Genomic DNA, 11,997 nt, shown 5'->3' with positions numbered 1-11,997 from the left:
ATACGGAGGTGGATTGATTAGACTTAGCTTCGTTGTCGATGATAGAAAGTCAAGAAGACAAGACGAAGAAAACCTAATGAAAACTCGATGACAAGTTAGAAAACCAGAGGCGACTTCATCGTAGGAAAATAAAATCAAAAGAAATATTATTATGACTATCGAAAATATATATATATATATATATACTCTCGATATACTAAATAAGAAAATACCGATACACTATCGATAGTAGTGTAACTTAAATGATCCATTTGATAAAATTTAAATCGAATCAATTTATTTCGAATTATCAAATAGATCCTTTCCACGTATGAGAAAAAAAACATATAATCATAACTTTAAAAAAATATAAGAGGATGCCATTATCGGATAGAAAAAACTAATATTAATTTTTTTTTCTAATAAAAAAATATCCTAAATGTTATTTCCAAACTTTGAAAGGATAAAAATTATAAAACCAACGGAAAGAAAACCGGCCATAAGCCTATCAACTTACCGTATATAAAAAAGAACAGCCCAGTAACAGAATACTAATAAGCCCGCCATCTCCTTTCATACCACTGTTCACAAAACGACTGTCCTCTCTTCCCCTCGGAAAAGTCAAGAAGGAAGACCCGATCAACACTGCGTCCCACCTTCTTCTCTTGTTCCTCCTCTTCCTCTATCAGCTCCTCCTCGACCTCAAATCCTAAACCACCCCCTTTTTGGAGGAAGAAGAGATGGAGAGGGAGACAGAGCGGCCTCCTCCGCCGCAGCTCCATGGCGTCGTCATCATCTCCCTTCCGCCTCCCGACAACCCCTTCAAGGGCAAGACCATCACGGCCTTCACCCTCTCCGACGACGCCCCACCTCCACCACCACATGTCCCCCCCGCCGCTCGATCCCCCCTCGCGCGGGCGGCACGCCGTTCTCTTCTCTCTCCCAGGAGCGCCGCCGCCACCGTCCTCGGCGCCTCGCTTCTCCTCTTCTCCCTCTGGATCTGCCTCTTTTCCGAGGCTCCCATGCAGCTGCTCGACGAACCCTCGAGGGAGGAGGATGGCCGCCGGCAGGAGGAGGAACGTTCCTTTTTGTTCCCACTCTACCCCAAATCTGGCGGCCGGGCCCTTCGCGAGGTGGGGGGTGTGAAATTGGGCTCTATTTCGCGGAAGAGGAAGCAGAGTGGCAAGCTGGAGACGTATGCGTCAGCAAATTCTTCCACTGTGCTTCCTATCGGCGGCAATCTTTTCCCAGACGGGTATGCTTGCTTTTGGCTTATAAACGCTTTGTGAATCGATCTGAAATGCATTAATGTAGGAATAGGAAAATTTTGCTTCGATCTTCAGTCTTTCTGACTGAAAACAAATTCTGTACGCAAGTGATTAAACTTGTATGTGGCAACAATGTTGCTTTGGAGTTTATCTAATATACATTTAAGGTCATCTAATTGTTAGTCAAGGATTGTATTAATTATTTGTTGAATAGACTAATTGTGTCTTTAATTCAACACTTGCGAGTAAATTCTTTTGCTGTGCATTAATAGTGATGCAATTGTCAAAACATTCCAACTAAAGCCTATCTGCAAGGATTAGAATATTTGTTCTGGTAGATGTGTTCATAAGTATAAAAGCGGTCTTTTGCCATTCAGAATGATATACCCATTCAACTGTAGGAGAAGTTTATCTATGCTTGTATACAAGAATATAACTGATAGCATCGTCAAGTTGCTCATTTCTTTCTTTTCTTAAAGTAGTAATATTTCTGTACCATCTAATTGGAGTAATGAACGAAGAAATGAACATAAGGTCAGCTTCACGTCCTAACTGATTTAGAGTTCACATGATTGATATTGGAACTAGTATCGTCCGAGGATAATTGATTAGATTGGTTGGATCACACTGGCAAGATCATAACTTTATTTTTAAAAAACTGTAACTTATGAAAATTAATATAATATATCAAAACTTTATAAAATATGAAATAAAGTTTGATAAAACAAAAACATTATGATAAATTATATTTTTATCTCCATATTTTATAGAATATTGATCTTTTACATAACAACATATGGCATTGATATATAAAAACTAAAAAGAACAACGAAATTTTTATAAAAAAAATATTAACAAGTAATACAACTAATTGTCGTTAGAAAATATGTAATAATATTATTAGTCAATCCAATTCAGAACTTATCAACCTCATCCTTTAAAGATGAAAAATAAGCCCCCTTGTGACGGTTTCTTCTCTAATAACCATCAAAGTGTCGGCTAATCTAAAAACAAGTACAAACATTTTTTAGGATTTAATTCTATATCCTATGACTTTTCTATTTCGTGATAATATCTTTGTTTACTTAAGTAAATTGTAATTATTTTCTACCTTTCCCTTTTCAATTTTTGTAGCCATTCTCTTTATCTTACATGACGATGTATGGTAAAAATTGCAACAATAATGGTAGATGGCAAACATGATTGTTTAAAGTAAAAAGGAAAAAAAAAGTGTCTCCTTCTCTATTTTACAATTATCTTCAGATTCTTTTGACTTTCTTCTATCTTGACTTGCATCTTGTTCTCCTTTTCCTCCTCTTTTTCTCTTTTTCCATATTAGGCTCTGAAATTAGTTAAAATTGGTCAATATTGATCAACTATAGTTGATTTTAATTTATTCTAGTCATTTCTTATTGATTTCAAACTATATGGGCAAGAAATCAGTTGAAATCAGATTGACATTACATGATGCTTATACATATCAGATACACCTTGTCCGAATCAGCTGCTGCTTCAATCTGTGTCCACTCAGAACATGTCATTTGATGAAAGTCTTCTGCATTATGAACTTAGATGCTACTGTTATTATCTTAATTTTCTTGTCTTTTAAGCTTTGAAGATGGTTATTTTCTTCTTTTATGAATTTAATACTTTCATGAATTTATCACTTAAAATGATTAGGTTTACATGATTTCAAAGTAATATTTGGATATGCCATTTCTTTAACCAACCATCTAATCAGCAAAGGCAAACATCTAGTCTTTCATAAACTAGTAGTGATATGTGTCTTTTTAGACAGAGGGACAGAAGATTCTCAAATCAGATATTTTTTAAATAATATACATGTTCATCTAATATCTTTGGACTGTTGTGCTCCTATGACTTGGAATGAGTCTTCTGTAACTTCATATATTTTGTCTAACTGAACATATATGTCATACAATCTACACTCTCATTTATTTGTTTTTGTTTAGAAAATGGAACTCTAGTCATAAAAAAATGATTACCAACAAACCTGGAATGTTATCCGTTAATGTTGTAAACTTGGTCAAACTTATGATTGTCAAGATCCAGCTTAATGGACTTAACCTTTCCTCTGCTTCAAGACATTTTATTTGGTCTTTAAGCCAACAAACTGTTGGTGACTCAACAGCATATTCCATTGAATAACCATTATTTACAAAGCTTCAATATGCATCTGAATGGTTCTCAACTTACTGTGAAACCACCATTATTTACAAACCTTATATTACATGGGAAGAGACAATTTACCATGCTTATTGATCAGACTGATGGATTTTATTCCTATACTTTGATCTCTTATCTTGTCTTCCATGAGGCTTAAAACTTTGGTAGAGTCACATCAATAATTTACACAGTAATCTATGGTGTTTTAGTTAGCATTTTCCACCAAGATTTCATGCATAATTCTTTTTTCTATGCTATAAGGAATCTGGACATCCTCGATATTTTTCACTTATGGTTTGGAATCATTTATCTTAAGTTTGGGCCTTTCTTAACTCAAAAGTCTTTGTCGAAAACTCAATCTTGATTCCTTGTTTCTGGCCCATGTAATTCTTTTTGGAAAGTTTTTTAATTAATTCTTTTCATTCAAACATTACATGGCAAACGTATTTGACGCTTACATGATTTGAACTCCTTATCTCAACTGTGCAAACTGCAACTTAACCATTAGGATATCCCAACAGAGATTTTTTGAAAGTTACTTTATGCATTATTAGATCTAATTTGGGACATAAAAAATAGCGTGTAGTCAGTGATTTATGTAGATCTTATAAGATTGTGATATTTTAACCATTGTTCGTATTTGTCACTCCAGTTATAATCCTTAGACTTGTTATCATTTTGATGTATCTTTTATTGTTTTTGCAGACAGTATTACACAACTCTTCTTGTTGGGAGTTCACCAAGACCTTATTATCTTGATGTGGATACTGGGAGTGACTTGACATGGATTCAGTGTGATGCTCCATGCGCTAGTTGTGCCAAGGTACATCTAAGTTTATTATCCACTTTTTTTTTAAGTTATTCAAACTTTCAAAGTTATACTTAAGAGTATGGACCAACCATTACTGTCTTCATGTAAATGCTTCACCTATTTGAATGAAGTTAGGACCATGAAATCTCGACTACATGCATATATATTTTGATATGAAAGTTTAAAGCTTTCTAACAATTTAATTTTCTGGTATATTCTGAAAAACTATCACCTTCATTACACTGACAAACACATCTTTATAGGGACCTCATCCCCTATACAAGCCCAGAAAAGGAAATCTTGTTTTGCCCAAGGATTCTTTGTGCTTGGAAGTGCAAAAAAATCAGAACAACCATTATTGTGATTCTTGCCATCAGTGTGACTATGAGATTGAATATGCTGATCATAGTTCTTCCATGGGTGTCCTTGCAACAGATGAAATGCACCTTATTGCTGCAAATGGTGACAGGGCAAAGTTGAATTTTGTTTTTGGGTATGAGTTATTGTATATTGACGTTTCAGAAATCTTTTACACATCAATTGATGGTTTGATTTACTTGTCTTCAAAATACTGTACAGGTGTGCTTATGATCAACAAGGCCAACTTTTAGTCTCTCCTGCGAAAACAGATGGGATCCTTGGTCTCAGCAGTTCCAGGATAAGTCTGGCTTCTCAATTGGAAAGTCAAGGAATCATAAGCAATGTCATCGGTCATTGCATAAAACGTGATGCTGATGGTGGTGGATACTTGTTTTTAGGTGATGATTATGTTCCTCGATGGGGCATGACTTTGATACCCAGGCAAAATGACCTTACGTAAGCAACATCACTGCATAGCATCTTGATAAATCCATCTAGAGAACATAATAATGAAGATCAAGCCTTTCTATTTAAAGCTTCACTTTCTTCTCAGGCACATGACTTTTTATATATTTATCAAAATGCCATAGCTTTCTTTTGCCGCCGTTGTTTTTTTTTTTTTTTTCTTTATATATGTTTGTCCATTTTATATGTCTACATAATTTTTTGTTACTTTTTAAGAGAAATTGACCTTATATATGTGCACCTTTCTAAATATTGGTATTTGCCCCCCAAAATTTGATATTTTGATTTATACTTTTGCATTTACCGTTTGAACATATCTCAGCAACAAACAACTCGATACCTAATGTTCAGTTCATTTAATCAAAAGAATTTTAAGACAAAAAATGCCCTTGATTGACTTAATTAGTTTAGACGTTCAAGGCTTCCAACCTTTTAAAGCACATTAACACATTAAATGGTAATTTTATAACATGAAGGTAAAAATAATAATAATAAGCATATGCTAACTTCTTATTAGTTCACAAGGTTTTTATTAGATATACTACATTTTTGGGATAATATATGCAGATGTTGACCTTTGAGGGATATAATTGTATACAAATATTTTTAGGGGTATATTTGGAATAACACATAGAAGTTTGTCTCTATTGTATGGTTTAATACAAGTCTATTGTAGCTAACCTCCATGCTTTTATTGGCACCCATGAGTGTACATCCAAAAAGTAAGTCCCTTCAACTTATGGAGGTTCAACAAAAGCAGATGTTCTATATATTCGCATATGTTTAACACCATCAGTATGTATGCTTATTGATTGAAGTGTTGGATGGTCAAAATCAACATACAAAATAATCTTAGTGTAGCTAAGATGAGAACATTGATATGAATGTACGTGGCTACTGAAAAAGATAGAATAAGAAATGTTTTCATTTATGAACACTTAGATATAATCACAGTAAAGGTTAAGATGAGAGAAAATTGATTAAAATAAAATGAAAATGTTTAAAAGACCTAAAGCTACTGTGGTTAGACAAGCTGAATCGATTAGAACTAGTGGTGTTAGAGAGGTAGAGGAAAACTTAAAAGAAATTTATTGGAAATAATTAGAAATATTTTGATTTTTTTATTTAGCTAAAGCTATTACCTTACATAGAGTTCAATGATGAAAAAAGTACCATTTAACAACCCTATACTATGACTTATTGCTTTATTGTATTATATATGGTCACTACTTAAGTATCTTAGAGGTAAAACCGTACCCATGACCTTACAACTATCTTGTAAAAATTCTTCTTAATTTAAGGGTCACATGATGATCATTCAGCATTCTATCATCCTTTCCCCTTAAACAATCTTATTTTAGTTCTATATTCAATAGTTTCATTCATCTATTTTTCACATTGAATAATAGATCGTCTGTTTAAACCAAGGTTCGTCGTACCGTAGCATACCGTCCGGTATGAGCGGCATATACCAGTCCGATAGGGGACCGATATAAGTAGTACATTGGTATGCCTCTATGTATCACGTGTCGGTATGCTCGGTACGGCTTGATACAACTCGATATGTATCGTACCGATAGCTGGTCGGTATGCTGGTATGGGCCGGTAAAGTGAATCATGATTTAAACATTTATAATTTTGTAATCTTCATGCCTATCTATTTTAACTATTCTTTATTTCTTCTATGATATTACTAAAGTTACATTTCACATTTTTTATCCTCATCTTTATTTATATCCCTTTACTTTTAATGTTTTATCTGCATAGCCAAGTTCAGAATTAATCTCAACTAAACATTCACCAACGAAAAATATCCTTAGCACAAATAGCAAATATATACTATAGAAATCTATTTACAATATATCTACTAAGTTAATCGATTATTGAAGCCAAAAATTAAGGGCTTAAAGCTGACCCTTGGTGCAAAACTAAAGTAATAGAAAACCCTTTTTGATACTTCTTTTGTCTTATTGCAGGTGACAACTCCTCTACTGTTAATTTACTTGCTTTTCACATTGATACAAACATATAAGATATTTAGGAATGTCCATATATGAATGTGTTTGTTTTTTCAACGTTTCATTTGCTGAAATGTTTCGAAAACTCATTAGTGTGTTTGTTATATGAAAGATGAAATTACCTTACAGCAACAAAATGCAAAATTGTCTTGATAATTTCATGTTCATGCATTCCTACTCCAAACATCTTTATTATATATGGTATTGACAAAGGACTAAAACTATCAACACACAAAGCTACGCAAACAAATGCCAGATAGACTCATTGTTTTCATCATATTACAGTAGCAGTTAATCGTATTGGTCAATTGTTTGATAAAGAATATTGCTAGCTGATTTCAGTTTGGCTATTTTGCTCATAGGTTGTACCTTAGAAGTGATTGAATACTTTTTGTTAATAGTTTTGTTCTCATTCAAGTTATTTCCAACTTCTTGTTTGAAAATGTCTTTTAATTAGCTATTCTAACTTCTTAATAGTAGTTTTGAATTCTTTGATAATTCAATAAGACCTTAACATCATTTCTTTTATATCCCAGAAACTTCTATCGTGCAAAGGTTTTGAAAATAAATTATGGAGGCAAACAAGTCATCGGGGGAAAGAGGGGATATGCTATCCCCGTAATATTTGATACTGGCAGCTCCTACACTTACTTTCCTGTTGAAGCATATAGGAAGCTCATCACTTCTGTAAGCATAGATAATAGTGATTCTGGAGTAAAGATTAGTATTTATTAATTGATTAATTATTTTCTACGAACTCACAGTTGAAGACAATATCCAATATTTTTGTCCAAGATTCCTCAGATCTGACAATGCCAATCTGTTGGAGGGCCAACTTTCCTGTCAGGTAATGTATTATTAACTGTTATGCAATCAATTTTATGCACTAACTTGCAACTGTAGACACATTTCTGTGATATCTATATTTTTCATGTTCTTGCCAAATTTATTTTTGAAATCTACCCAAGGGAATAGTTTAAATAATAAAATGCTTTATCTTCAGAAAAGGAATACTCATCATAAAAGAGAAAGGTTCTCACTGTTCTTTTATTCCACCAACTTAACAAGCTTTAGAATATTACCTAGAATTTCAGTTTGGAGAAAAATCGCTGACATTGCATTCATTATAAAACAGTTGTAACATTTGCACTGAAATTGGTTTAGTGTGGTCATGTTATAGCAATTCTCTTTATTATCTTTTCTTAAAAATCAAAACACAGATTGATAAAACTTGAAGAGTTGCAGGTCTTTTAAAGACGTGAAGCACTTCTTTCAGCCATTAACTTTGCAATTTGAAAAGAGATGGTGGATCATGTCTAGATCGTTCACTATTCCACCTGAAGGATATTTAATGATCAGTGTATGACTCTTCAGCCCTTTGTGTCACCACTTTGATAACGTAACACAATTCATATCTGTGCATCATTAATATGTGCAGAACAAAGGCAACGTGTGCTTGGGCATTCTTAATGGAACTGAAGTACATGATGGGTCAACTATAATATTAGGAGGTATGTATTATGTGATTATGTCATTTCTTTTGTGCCTCATAGACTGATATTTGATTTGACATTCAAACATTTAGGGAAAGAAAGTTTGACATTTAGATATGAGACAACCTAATTCAGGGATCATATAGGTTAATTAAATAGAAACTAGAATCCAAAAGTCCAATTGAAACCATTTTGAATATTCACAAAACCAAGCCAATTCTATCTGATGCCATGTGCTACTTCGACAAGTTAGTAACTGTGATAAGATTGAAGTATTGACATTAAGCAAGTAAAAGAAATAAGAGCAGAATATATTCGAATTATTTATAGTGGTCCAATTACTCTCATGACCATATATGACCTTCAACAATGGAGTAAACCTCTGTGCATATTCCTTTTTCAAACTTGAGAACAAACTTTAATCCTCATGAGGTACCTTTATGCACGTTTTGTTTTCAGGCTGATGAGCAAAATGCTTAAAGCAATCTTCAAGAGCCATTTCCTTTTGAGACACCATCTGAAACAGGAGAGAAAATCTTATACTAATTCAGTAGAGAAATAAAAATTACAATTAAGCTATCATGTGTAAGCCAAGTGGATTTAGAAAATAAGTTCCGTGAGAACAGTTAGGTGTTTGCCTATTAAAAGCAATGATTTAGCAAAAATGTCTCGATCTTTTTGCCCAAAATGGCTTCTAAAAATGAGTACTTGTATAAGAGTTAGTCCTATATAATGGAGCCAACAAATAGTTCAAATTATCTTTTTGCTTGAACCATTTACTCAAAATATTTAAGTTGAAGTTTATAGTAATATCTCCGACTAGTCAGGGATGTTACAATCTTTCCCACTTAAAGGCTTGACGTCTTACTCAAGCTCGATCTAAAGGGATAACTGGCCTATCAACTTGGTTGAGTCTGAACCATTGGCTCAAAATACTTAAGCTGAAATTGATATTAATATATCCATCAGACCTTTATTAGTCAATCTTGGTTTTACTCACAATTGATATGAGACTAATCAGGGTGTTACATGTAGCAAGTCAATTACTTTCAAAGCAAATACAATAGACAAGCTTTACAAAAATGTTATAATTTCCTTATCCAAAATAGTCTTTTAACAAAAGTATTTAAGTGCCCATGGCTTGAAGGAATATTGGCAAGAAAGTCCAACTTCCTTCCCATAGTAATCAATTGCTTTCAAAGCAAATACAATAGAGTAAATTTACAATTATAATAAATACTTCTGTTAAGAGATCGTTTTGGATAAGGAAATTATAAGTTCCACATAATAGAGATAATAGATAGTCTCATATAGATTGCAGTAAGAGCTCAAAGAGAAGGCAAAGGAAAATTGCTTTTTAGAAATGTTATAATTATTTGGCCCAAATGTCTCCATGAAAGGATTATTTCTGAAAGCGTAAATATCATATAATAGAGAAAAAAGTTAGCCCTAACCATGGTTGCAAATTTTGTTTATACTCATCGATACTGGTCAACATTTATCGATTTGATGCTGGACCGATATGCAAACCAAGGGGTTTTGCCCGATATCTGTTCATGCCGTGCTTTCCGCTTGGTGTGGTTACCTTACTAGGTGTATCGATTGGTTTTACCTGTTGGAACCAAATGTACCACTTGCTACAATATTAGTTTTTTTCACTTTCGACAATTATCAACATTGCTTTTTTTCTCTTTTCATCATGTGCACTCTCTTCCCTTTGCCTCCTCTTAATGTCATTGCCCTCATCTCCTTTGTCCCATCATATCACTATAATCACCTCATTCTTGAACCAGTATTCTTCAACTCTTCTACCTTCTCCACGTCGCATTCTCCACCTCTTCTTGTTCTTCTCCTCTCTCTCTCTCTCTCTCTCTCTCTCTCTCTTGTCTGAAAAGTAAGTGTTAGTATGTTAATTCATACTAGCATCATTCTGGTTAGAATGCCAATTGGTATTAACACTGGATCAAGATTTTAAATATTGGTCCAAAGAAATGCCAAAATAACCCTATAATGCTATAATGATTGAGTTAGCTAATAGAACATTGTCGACAGTGCAGAATGACTTGGCTTTCTATCCAGAGATATACGATAGGCCACGAAGTGAGGATGCCACCAATCTACCAGTTTGGCATTTAAGCCAATGGGATTTCCAACACCACATTAGAAGATAAGCATCTCCCCAACAGCCTATGCTAATACTTTTATCAGCCTTGCTTAGGTATTAGCTTAGTGATCCAACAGACTTGCTCAAATACCATCAAGCTATACAGCCCTTTTTTTCTTCTTTTTAACTTGTGCCAGTTTAAATTCCTAAATTAGGGTTTTTTTTGCTGAGCGAGTGTGTGCAACTGCTTTCTTTTGCCAAGTACGTCATGGGTATGTTCCCAACAAAGCAAATGTAACAATACCATAAATGATCTTCAATTAGTCTTCAACTCAAATTGTCCAACAGCCTTGTGATCGCCCACCATGTTCTTCTTGGGAAGGGTCATCATGCTTAGTGCCATCACAATAAGTTTTTTTAGCCAACTTCCTGGACTCTCTAATATGGTTTTGGCTTAATTTCCTATATTCTCCAAGTATGTTAATTAAGATCCTATTGCTATATGCAATTTATAGTAATAATCACCGTTGTGTTGATTGCCATGAAAACAAAGCTTATTTTAATTGCCAATTGAAATATTAGTTCGCATAAGTTAATGTTCATCTAATTCCATGTTGGCAGACATTTCCTTACGGGGGAAGCTGATTGTGTATGATAATGTGCAACGGACAATTGGATGGACTCACTCAGACTGTAACAACCCGCAAAAAGCCACAGGTTTCCCTTTCTTCTTCTGAGGTTATGGGAACACAGAAAAAGGTATTGTCAATGGTTGGATAACAGGAATCCAGAATGATAGATTCAAGCTTATTTTTTGGTGATGTACATATTTAAGTAGTATCAAGGGGATTACCAGCCTTTATATGCTCCCCACTTTTCTGGATATAAATAAGGTGAACGTTTAAGCTATAAAGACGTAAGTTGTGTGAAGTTAGATGTTGAACTTGTTGCAATTGTACACAACATACTCATGGCTGGAACATGACTGTTTGATTATTTGACATGACCGTGCTTTTCCCAGGAGACAAACCATTTTATAGGTAGTCAACTTACCTCCACAAGATTCGGCAATTTCTGCTATTTAATTCTACAGAAGTTGGAGCGAGTTAGGGAGTTGGAGTTCACAGATATCTAATTTCTTTTATTAAGCTGGATTTTATGTATGCTAATTATGAAAAGAGGTATGAAGGTTTTCTCAGATCACTCTGAAATAATTATAAGATCGTAATTGTTGCGGCAAAAATCAACCAATTGTTACGTTCGAATCTTTGTGTTTTATCTTTACTAGTTATTTTGACTGAATCATACTTGG

At 34.0% G+C, this 11,997-nt stretch overlaps 1 protein-coding gene across 1 annotated transcript; it reads left to right on the top strand.

Annotated features, from left to right (window-relative positions):
* The first annotated feature begins 550 nt into the window (after nucleotides 1-550).
* LOC135677078 (aspartyl protease APCB1-like) lies at nucleotides 551-11,705 on the top strand. The gene is made up of 9 exons (XM_065188985.1): nucleotides 551-1,234; nucleotides 4,140-4,257; nucleotides 4,509-4,738; nucleotides 4,825-5,061; nucleotides 7,625-7,775; nucleotides 7,853-7,935; nucleotides 8,334-8,448; nucleotides 8,527-8,599; nucleotides 11,307-11,705. Exons 1-9 carry the CDS (start codon nucleotides 720-722, stop codon nucleotides 11,420-11,422), a joined length of 1,638 nt encoding a protein of 545 aa, XP_065045057.1. The 5' UTR covers nucleotides 551-719; the 3' UTR covers nucleotides 11,423-11,705.
* Nucleotides 11,706-11,997: the final 292 nt, after the last annotated feature.

The sequence above is a fragment of the Musa acuminata genome, chromosome BXJ1-6 (assembly GCF_036884655.1).
Source record: "Musa acuminata AAA Group cultivar baxijiao chromosome BXJ1-6, Cavendish_Baxijiao_AAA, whole genome shotgun sequence".
NCBI lineage: Eukaryota > Viridiplantae > Streptophyta > Magnoliopsida > Zingiberales > Musaceae > Musa > Musa acuminata.
This window is presented reverse-complemented; position numbering and strand designations above follow the sequence as displayed.

Coding starts and splice junctions, on each gene's coding strand:
- LOC135677078 (XM_065188985.1), top strand. CDS start 720: ATGGAGAGGGAGACAGAGCGGCCTCCTCCGCCGCAGCTCCATGGCGTC. Junction 4,739..4,824: donor AAGTTGAATTTTGTTTTTGG/GTATGAGTTATT, acceptor AATACTGTACAG/GTGTGCTTATGATCAACAAG. Junction 5,062..7,624: donor CCCAGGCAAAATGACCTTAC/GTAAGCAACATC, acceptor TTTATATCCCAG/AAACTTCTATCGTGCAAAGG.